Genomic DNA, 11617 nt, shown 5'->3' with positions numbered 1-11617 from the left:
ATCTTAATGATTACTGACTCGGGAGCTTCTGTTCTTTTAATCATGCTGGACTTGTCTTCAGCTTTTGATACTGTCGATCACGGAATCCTCATCTCTCGATTGGAGTCCTATGTGGGTTTAGGTGGGGCAGTGTTAAAATGGTTTAAATCTTTTCTAACAAACAGAACTCTTTCTGTTAAAATTGGAAATTTTACTTCTTCACTACGCAAGTTATCCTGTGGTGTACCACAGGGATCTGTTCTTGCTCCCACTCTGTTTTCCTTATATTTACTTCCCTTGGGATCCATTTTCAGGAAACACAATGTAGCCTTCCATTGTTACGCTGATGACATGCAAATTTATCTGCCTTTGACCAGCGGTAATGTGAATGCTGTTAGTAACTTATCAGCATGTTTGAATGACGTAAAGGCATGGCTCTCAAAAAACTTTCTTTTTCTGAACTCAGATAAATCGGAAGCTATTGTTTTTTGCCCCTCCGAACAAAGAAGACAATATTTACCTAACCTTGATCTTTTAAATTTTACTATTTTAGCTAAGGTTCGTAATTTAGGTGTGGTAATTGATGACAACTTACAATTTGATAAGCAAATTGCCTCAGTAGTGGGCTCTAGTTTTTTTCATCTGCGCTCTTTTTCTAAAATTAAATCTTTTCTTTCTAACGCTTCTCTAGAAATTGCTATTCACGCCTTTATAACATCTAGGCTAGATTATTGCAACTCTCTTTATTATGGCATTTCTAAGAATCAAATTTCGAGACTACAAGTTGTTCAGAATGCAGCAGCATGTTTTTTGAAAGGAGGCAAAAAATTTGATCACGTGACACCGCTTTTGAGATCCCTTCACTGGTTACCGGTTCAATATAGAATCGACTACAAAATTTTACTGTTAGTCTACAAATCCTTACATAATCTTGCACCATCTTATTTATCGGATTTACTCCACCCTTATATTCCTAACCGAGAACTGAGATCAGGAAACAAATTCCTCCTTCATATTCCGAAAACTCGCTTGAAAAAGAGGGGAAATAGAGCTTTCGAAGTGGTGGGCCCCACTCTATGGAATAATCTTCCTACTCAACTTAAAATGGCTTCCACTTTATCTGAATTTAAATCAGCGCTAAAAACATATCTGTTTGGATTAGCTTTTAATGTGTAATTTACTTGTATTTATCTTTTAATGCATCATATTTGACTGTTGATAGTGATGTTGTTGGTTCTTTATGTATATTGTCGTGATTATTGTACAGCACTTTGGTCGGCCAAAAACCGGAAGTAAATGTGCTTTAGAAATAAACGAACTTGAACTTGAACTTGGATGAATGCTTGTTGTTATATAATAATAAAAAAACATTTGTTGGGCATATGCATGCAATTAGAATAGAATAATGAAATATAGCATATAATAGAATAGAACACAATAGAATAAGGGCAGCATTTAGAAGCTGAAGTTTGTGTGTCAATGATCTGAAAAATGTATAATTTAATCAATGTTTGGATGAAAATCGTTATATACGTTTAAGATCCAGATGCACCTCCTTGTGTTGGTCACATGCGGTACAGTGTTCTTTCATGATAGTTTGTAAATGTAACAAACTATTGTTTGTTTATTATAAGGAACATGATTTTGTGTGCAAGCAAACCCCATTTAAACCCCTTTTTCCCGTAATTAGGTAGCTTTGTAAGTAGCTTTGGATGAAAAGGCCTAGTAAACAACAACTGTCCAAACAGAATGAAAGATACATACAACTCTTCTGAAAAGTATGCAATATATCCACATTTGACATAAATTGATTGAAAAGACGGAACAAGCTCTGTGAATAATTTGAGTTTCTCTGCACCAATAGCCCAGATCAAAACTCCAATTACATTGTTTGTGGAAACATTGTTGGCCCTGATTTTATTTATTGTGTTTGGTAACAAACCTTGCCAGTCTGTTTCACAGGGGTTTTTGTTTGTTTTTATCCTTCAGATGGGAACATGATGAATAAAACAAAAAGTAAGGAATTTTAACACATGTTGCTAACAGTTAAAAATAACAGAAAAAATCTGTGTCTGCTTATACAAACAATCTAAAACCACATTTCTCTCCTTGTTTTGAGTCTAGAAGACAGATTCGCTGATTAAAAATTCATGTTGAATGAAAAGACCTGGAATAAAATGTTTTAGGAGCGGTCAAGGCAATTCATATACTGCAACATACCTTTTGATGAAACACAAAACATGCCTTTACTCTAATTATTATAGCACAATAAAACAATATGGAAAGGTTAGACATGCTCAAAGAAAACGGCAACACGTCTGTTAGATTAATCGACCTCTACGGCAAGCATAAGAAGCAACATTATCGGAGTGGCGTGCTGTCGGTGTGTCTGGATTTTTAGTCTAAAACTTTATGAATCACCATCTTTAGAGGGAAAGTACAAACTCAGGAAAAACTTTTAAGTTTATCCACAAAAACCTCCGAACGCATAATGTAATCACAGGCCAGCTGTGTGCACTTGTAAAGTTGTTATAATCCCTCTCGGTCCTATAAACAGGAAAATACATAATATAAAGCATCATGCGTGCATTCACAAATAATACAGTTTCTCCTAACGTCCAGCCAAGTTTTCCTTTTTTGGATATCACTGCTCTTTTATCTATTGTTAGCAAACTGATGAAATCTTTAAATGATACAATAAAGAAGCTATACGGTAAAAATGGTTTTGTACTAGCAGCTGCGGTTGCCAGTCTATTACCAAAATTCAGTGAGGATGTCATTAAATTATAATAACAAACCTAAAATCTTTTTAGTTTTAGTCACACTGATAACAGCACAGGTGGTTGGCAGACCACATGATGTCTTAAAGTTCAAAGACACAAAACATGATCAAGGCCAGACACACAATAATAAAATAATACAATAAAGATAAAATACACCATAAAACATTTCAATGCACCGAGAAGAACTTTTAAATTAAATCTAAATAAATTAGATGATTTGTGCAGAGAATATAGGAATACCATTTTCCTCATGAATCTTAGTTTTATTCCCACTTTATCCAAGGCAATTCTTAGTAGCACTCTTTCGATGATCCAATTTACAAAAAATCAAAAAGATATTGCCCTTTGCACTTTCTACACTCAAAAAAAGAATGTTTGCCTCTTGTTCAATTTAATGAATTAAAATAAGCTAAAGTAACACGATTGTTTAATATTTTGTCACAACTTAATTTAATTGTGTTCAATCAACCTAATATATTTAAAACTGAAGTTTACTTAATTAATTTGTGTGAAAACTAAATGAATCATTTTTGTTGACAACTAACTGGATCTGTAGTTCCCAGCATGCTTTGCAAGGGACTGCATTATGGTAAATTTAGGGATTAAAGTGCTATTTTATGTGTTTTTCTGTAAATGGAAAGATGTTGTTAGTTAATGTTAGTGTTTAATATTCAGTTATGTTAGAAACTTAGAGGACTTTCTGTAATGTTTTTGAATTTTGTGGTTACCATTAGGCAGAAGAGTGGCGACTGTTTAGCTTATAGGGCTGTGGGCACTCAGTATACACTATAGATGCAATAAACCTTTTGCAAAGTGGTTTTAATTTAAGAAAATAAAAGTAATTAATTAATTAATTTTGAACACTCAAAAGCTATTCTTTGAATTAATGTAATTAAATCATGGAAAGGATTTCCACATGATTAAATGGCTTTCTTTCAGCATTAAGCACTTTTGTTAGGCTAACTTAAATTGCATTAATTGGATCAACTTTATTAACTAGTGTAATTGTACTACTGTAAGATAAGTTGGATTCAACTATATTTAATTAAGTTGAATGCAAATTAAGTAAATTAGTTGCTACAAAACATTGCAAATTAGTTGGGCTGACACTATTAAATTAAGCTGTGCCCAACCATAGTAAATAAGTTGAATCAACCTTAATAAATTAAGTTGACCCAACGTAAGTACATTAAATTGGAATAACAGAATTGCATAATGCTGAAATAAAGCAAGTTAATCATGTGGAAATCCTTTCCATGATTTTTTATGTTCATTAAAATAGTTATTTTTTTTTGAGTGTATGTAAATTATAAGATAATTCATACTTTTTACTAAACCAATAGGCTACTAGGCTATATCTTTTACATATGGTAAATAAAGTTTGAAATCAAAATTGCAGACAGTGCAACTAAACAAACATCCACTGTTAATTACAGATTCATCTGAAACAAAAATGTATACATTTTGGGTAACACTTTAGGTTAGGGTCCAATTCTCACTATTGATAGTTGTGCATGCATATTTCTAGGATATTGGCTGTTTATTAGTACTTATAAAGCACATATTAATGCCCTTATTCTGCATTACCCTATTCTACATCCCTATTCCTAATACCTAAACGTACACTCTAAAAATGCTGAGTTGTTTCAACACGAATTTAGGTCAACTATGGACAAACGCAGCCATTGGGTTAAATTTGTAAATTACATTTTTAACCACATGTTTGGATTTGTTCATATTTGACCCAAACTTGGGTTAATTTTTTAGAGTGTAACAACTACCTCACTAACTATTAATAAGTAGTAATTAGGTGTTTACTGAGGCAAAAGTTATAGTTAATAGTTAGTTAATAGCGGGAATTGAACCCTAATCTAAAGTGTGTCCAAAAAGGTTATTTTGGCAATATTTAACAATAAGTCACACATTAGTAAATGCATTAACATGAACTAACAATGAACATTTTTTGTTGTATTAACCTTTGTTAATGGAATGTTCATATGTTAGTTAATAGTGCATCAACTGATGTTTTGATTTTAAAAACGTATTAGTAAATGTTGAGATCGACATTAACAAATGCTGTTGAAATTTTGTTCATTGTTAGTTCATGTAAACTATAATCTTAACAAATGAAACCTTTTTGTAAAGTATTACCGTCATTTTCTTTTACATAGCCAGCTTTGTTTTCTTTTCTAGCAACCCAAAGCAACTCCTCAAAAGAGCTCTGTCATGTTTGCTTGTTCTCTCTGTGCGAGCAACTTTCAGCGTTAAGGGTGGACGTGATATTTCAAACATCAGATCAGTGCGTTTATGTATTGGGTGCCCGGAAATTTTTCCAAATAAACACAGCTTGATTCAACTTGGGTGGGCAGACTTATCAACAGACTAATTCTATAAACAAATGAAGGAATAACCGAGCACACCATTGGCTGGTAGGCAGGGGACACGCGGAGAGAGAGAGAGAGAGAGAGAGAGAGAGAGACACTCGAGGCTTTCTGCAATGAAAATTTAATTAATGTGGGTGGGCTGAGGGAACACAACGAGTGTTTATCATAGACAATTTATTTTCCAGCGCTAAGTCAACATAAAACAGAAAAAAAACGGACAACAATTATTTAACATTTAGACTCATGAAGCGGACACACCGGTGGCTATCTCCACAGACTGAAAGTGTCCTCCGAAGTCATGAGTTTATACCACAGCCCAGTGCCGCAGCCCGGCGTGGCCGCATCGGCTCTCAGTCTATCGAATTCCTCCCTAATCTATGTTTACGGTGGCGAAGTTGGAGGCATCATTCCCGCTTTGGGATTCGCGTCCAGTCGACAGGAGCCTCCACAGAAACCTCCGTACAGCTACATCGCGCTCATCGCCATGGCAATTAAGAACGCGCCGGACAAGCGCGCGACGCTGAGCGGGATCTATCAGTTCATCATGGACCGCTTCCCCTATTACCATGACAACAAGCAGGGCTGGCAGAACTCAATCCGCCACAACCTCTCGCTGAACGACTGCTTTATTAAAGTGCCCAGAGAAAAAGGGCGACCAGGGAAGGGCAGCTACTGGACGCTGGACACCAAATGTCTGGACATGTTCGAGAACGGAAACTACAGGCGACGAAAGAGAAAGTGCAGGGGTCAGGAGACGGGTGAGACTAAAGTCGCTCACAAGAGAACACGAGCAACGACTTCCAAACTTCACCACAGTACCCATGTGGAGAAAGAGTCCGATTTAAGCAAACAGCAACACGAAAAACATCCTGAAACTGATATAAACGTCCACGAGAAGTTTAACGGCACCCAACCACAAAATAGTGAGGCACACGCCTCCGACTCCACGAGAGACTGGTGTTTGGCACCCTCGACCACAGTGGGCGCTAACCCAGGATGCCCGACGCATGAACAGACCGGCACAGTGTCTCTAAACACCCAAACTCGAACAAACACACCGCATTTAAGCGCGCAAGAGACGCTGGAACCCGTGAAGAATGACTTTGGAAGCGCGCAAAATGGAGACGCCAAATTCAAAGTAATAAACGCGCAGACGCAACCGCGAAAAAACACAGACAAATCGAAGGAGTTTAGCATTGACAGTATTCTGTCGAAAAAGGAGAGCCAGTTCCAGCGGAGGTGCGGGGTTTCTGGAGGAGCGCCGGTTGAGTGTGTGGAGTCGCGCGGTTACGCGCTCACGTCCTCGCTGATCGCACACGCGCACCCACAGCTGTACCCGCGCGCATTCCCGCTCTGCTCCTACCTGTCTCTCACCTGTCCGGACAAAACGCTGAACTTCAGAGAGAAAACAGGCGAGAAATTATTCTTTTGACGACTCTTTTATCATGGCTTCACGTATCACAGACTGTTTAGCAAATAGTTTTACGTCTAAAAATATTCAATGAATTCAGTCTCATTAACATTCTTATTTTCTTTTTGTTATTATTAATTGCAAACAAAACGCTTTAAAACATATATCGAGAATTCAGGATAATATTATTATTATTTCTTCTACTATAATGGTTGTGGTCGTCGTTATGGGATTCAACATGGGTGGCCTGTATCTACAGAACAGGCCTATACTGTACACAGTATACTAACAGTAGTTCATTCTATGATGTGTATACAATGATCAAGAACGCACTCTTTGCAAACCATCCAAAATACAGATGTCTTTGTAAAATGTTATTGTTTATATGAACAAGAGTTTTATATGCTCCTCTCAGTGCTTATGACAGATACTTGACAAATTGCATTGGGCTGTTGTTCTTGCCCTCTCCTCTAACTATAGATACACACAAACTAAAACTTGATTTACTGCTTAAAGACACAGTAATGGAAAGAAAATGAAATGATTTGGTTGTATCAATGAGAGATTTATATTGAGTTAAACAGAGAACTCAATTCTTCAAATAAACATTGAGTATGAGTAAAACTTTGTTGAAATGAATGCCTTTAATTTCCTACACAAAACAATCTGATTTACCGAAACTGATATATATATATATGTGCTATTAATGCAATAATATGTCTGTATAAAGGATATAAAGGACTACTTGTTGTTCCAGGACTATGCATAATCCTGAACTGTGAAACTAGTCTACCACATGTATTCCTTGCCACCATATATAGCCATAAGTGGTTTTTGAACTGAAAGGTTTAAGCCTCAGTGAGTGCAAATCAGGAATGCTTGTGGAAATAAATAAGCTTCCCCACATTCGAGCAGAGGAACTCACATCCACAAGCATTTCCTGTGTATAGGATTCTTTTGGTCAGAAGTGTAAATAGAGCGTCATCCATCTGAAGGTTTGTAGAGAGAAAGAGACTACATCTCTCAATCTGCTGCCTCCATCTGTCCTCCTCTTCACAGATGGGCTCCTTAGATGGAGCAGTCTGCAAGGGCTCTGCTGGATCGCAGCCCCACGATCATAACGGACCACTGCTATCTCTAAGGTGATCTTTAAGAACGTTCTTTCATATTCAGCGGAATTTCATCACGGCATCAATACCTCATAGGATATTAAGTGAATTATTCAACCATGACTTTCAAGCATGACCTTTACCGATACAGCTTTATTGCATTAAACCCAAATAAGTGGAATAAATAGTTGAATGTATAATTAGCTATTTTTGACGTTTAAATTCTCACACTAAGCACTATATGTGAAATGCATACAAAATAAACATTTACGTTGCTAAAGATAATTATGCCCTCTAGTGTTATAATATATTACAATACTCAACCTCAGTTAGGCTACCACACATATATGTTTTACAAAAACATTTTCATTTTCATCTCTGCGAAGATCCTGTGATGTAATACAGATGGATTGCTAAATGTCTAACTGCTGGATATTTGGCTAGACTGGCATTTTTTAGATATTTTGGTAACCACAAAAACAGTATCACAGAAGGCAAATGTTGTCTCAACAGCTTGAAGCTGATGGACCACAGAGCTGGAAGTGAATTTTTAATGACAACATTCTCAGTTTGTGTTCGGTTCGTCTCGAGCATTATATTAAAATAAACATGAGAAGAAAGATTATCTTCTTAGTGTTTAAAGTGTAAAAAATTCACACTCATTTTCATTTATTTTGACTGGAAATGGAGCACACTTTCTGTGGCCGTAACCACAAGAGCTCTACTGTGGGAGATGCCATTGACTATAAAGCAGTATTTGATAAACAGCAGTAAAAAACCAAACATTTCTGTCACACAAACATATTGTTTAGCTGAATTAAAGTCAAAAATCTACATTGATTCAGATCCACAAACAGTTGATTCAGACCACAAGTGAAATGATAATGACACACTGCCTTGCAATGGTTTTTAATTATTTAAAGAATTATTGTATGAAACATTGTATGTATATATATATATATATTATTGTAAACATTATATCAGACAAATTATGTATTTTTGTGTTTATTGTGCCATTAATACATGTCAGTATACAGTACACCTTGAGCACATGGCTTATAATGTCACATTAAACTGTAAAACCATCAACACTAGAATTATAGTGTTGATGGTTTTACAGTTTAATGTGACATTATAAGCCATGTGCTCAAGGTCCTAAAACTGTAAGATATTAATGCAATAATATGTCTACAAATATCATTTCATTTGTCAGCTGTTTTCTGTAAATGCCATGACCATGCACCTAATGACAAATTTAGATAAAGTGAGAAAATTGTAAGAAACATTGACCTGAAATGATTATGTATGTATGGATGCATTTATGTATTTAATCATTCATTATATTTTTTTTTGTTTTGTTTTGTTTTGTTTTATTTATATATATATATATATATTTTTTTTTCATTTTTTTTTTTTTTTACAATTAACCATTTACCAACAGCCCAGTCATGAAGAGGTCTATCGGCCATGCGTGGTTCTAAACTTGGATCTCCTCGAATGACTCATTTGAGACTGAACTGACAAGGCCTGATATATCAGAAAGGGGTCAAATCAAGAATGAGAGAAAGGAGCTATACTGCAGAAACGTCATCACCCTTGTTTCATGTGCAATCACGTCTCCAAGCAGCACTAAATCAAACCATTTCAAGCCGCCGGCATCAAAAGAGCTTAATCTGTGTGTTTATTATATATTTTCACTCCTAGCGTAAACCAAACTCAGTTGTCCAAATACGCTCTCAACGCCGAGGGAGGGGTGGGGCTCTGATGAAGATTGATGGTCTCTCTGGGAGGAACATTAGCTGCTAATCAAGTTATGTTTCCTGGAGCTCAGTTTTGTACATCGCTATTTGCATGCGAAGAGCGCAAGATCCATGTTTTCTATCAAGCCTGCTTATGAAACGCACTCAGTCCAAGTCTGAGCTGTCCATCCAGATAGCAGGAGTATAGGAGACACCTTCGTGCATTAACTAATCACTGTTTAATTGGAAAAAACAGACATTTTCTCTTAGCACATTTAAAAGCAATATAAGTTGACCTGATACTGCAAAATTCAAGAAAATAAACGTGAACAAGTTCTCAAATAAATAATAGCATTATTATTATTATTTAAAATGAATACATAGCAACATAATGTCAAGTCACCTTTATTTATATAGTGCTTAATACAATACAGATTATGTCAAAGCAACTTTATAAACAGGAAAATAATGATTCAGTGATGCAAACAGAGTTCAATTATGATGTAAAGTCATTATTTCATTATTTAGCTGAAGTCAGTTCAGTGTTGATTCAGTTCGGTTCAACGACTGTGTAAAGTCTATTATGAAATGAGCTCAATTCAGCTGTAAAGCAGAAAACAGTGATGCCATCATCCAGCTCAGTTCAGTTCTCATCCAATAGTGTCAGTCCAGTCAAACCAATAATATTGCTGAATTTTAAATGTCCCCAAATAAGCAAGCCAGATGCAACAGTGGCAAGGAACCCAAACTACATACAACATACAAAACAGGTGAAAAAAAAAAAACAGGTTCTCCTCTAGTCAGATGAATGGACATGGTGTGATTACAATGATTCAAATAAGACATTATGAATATAAGAATAAGTTAAACGAAAGACTGCTGACTTTGTTAAAAAACAACCACAAAAAATCTTTAGACCAAAAAATGATACATTTAGGGCGTAAATATTTTATTTTTCACCACATCCACACCATACAAATAACCTTGACTTGAGGCAAACCAGATTTCATTCCATTTGAACTGTTTAACACTTTTTTTAATCATAATGCAAATGTTTGACTCTTATTTTAGCAGGTTTGACTTACTTTTATGCCTCCATACGGCCATTAAAATAAGTTTCAGCAGAGAAGTACATTAAATGCAAGTGTTCTTCTCATAGCCTTGTGAGACACTGCAAAAGTGATCCTCATATCAACCAAATTTGCAACTGACACATGAAAAACACAGATGGACACCCACTGCTCTTGAATCAAATGTAAAATTTGCTTTTTGATTTGGAATGATGTCATGAAGTATTTAATGATGATTGTGTGTTTACATATCTTTTCAGATGCCTGACTGAGAAGCTGTAATAGGAGGTTAGCACAATAAATATCTCTCTCACCCGCACATATGGCAGCGCACAGTAATTGACATGATTACTCATGTGACTCATACCGTGAAAATACAATTTTTGAGGGAATAACAAAGAGGCATTTAGAAATAAACTCTCAAGTGTTGTTCTATGGGCCAAACTAAATATTACACATATAACCGTCATCTCATTGGATTATGCACCAGCTGGCTTGGATATGGTCGTTTTCCTCCAGTTTAGCTCACTCAAACCAAGGAATTTAAATTAACTAACAGCTGCTGAATGAACACTTTTTATCGTGATTTTCGCAATAGCCCACCCTTTCCTTGTGCATCATTAAACCTAAACTAAATCAGTAACATATACATTACTGAGGACCAGCAGTTCAAATACAGTCTTTCAGGTATTTCCTTGTTTAAATGCACCTGCATTTTCAACTAAGTGGATTTTCTTTTTCTGTTTTCTGCGATTTTTATTTATTATTATGGCACTTGTTTAAAGGGGTCATCGGATGCCCATTTTCCACAAGTTGGTATGATTCTTTAGGGTCTTCGTGTAAAGTTTGTAACATACTTTGGTTCAAATTCCTCAATGGTTGTGTAAAACAACACCCTTTTACCTCCTCAAAAACAGCTCTGTTCACAGTTTCGGTGCCTGTCTCTTTAAATGATAATGAGCTACTGTTCACCCCACCCCTCTCTCTTCTGTGGGGATGTCGACACAAGACATGTAAAGTGCTGCCTTGGCAGACAGTATACAAATGGCTGATGGAAAATGCTAATGCAAACACCACATAAAAGTGAATTTTGCATCTGATGACCCCTTTACTAAGGCAGGGTAAGTGAATTGTTCCAGAAA

At 36.0% G+C, this 11617-nt stretch overlaps 1 protein-coding gene across 1 annotated transcript; it reads left to right on the top strand.

The window, feature by feature from the left end:
* Positions 1-5444: 5444 nt before the first annotated feature.
* Positions 5445-6578, top strand: foxl1 (forkhead box L1; the record flags this gene model as incomplete). Its single annotated transcript, XM_081372316.1, has 1 exon — positions 5445-6578. One exon carries the CDS (start codon positions 5445-5447, stop codon positions 6576-6578), a length of 1134 nt encoding a protein of 377 aa, XP_081228442.1.
* Between the last annotated feature and the right edge of the window lie 5039 nt (positions 6579-11617).

This window comes from Scardinius erythrophthalmus, assembly GCF_964197995.2.
Source record: "Scardinius erythrophthalmus genome assembly, chromosome: 8".
Taxonomy (NCBI): Eukaryota; Metazoa; Chordata; class Actinopteri; order Cypriniformes; family Leuciscidae; genus Scardinius; species Scardinius erythrophthalmus.
The sequence above is the reverse complement of the archived record's forward strand: the minus strand, read 5'-3'. Positions and strand labels throughout refer to the sequence as shown.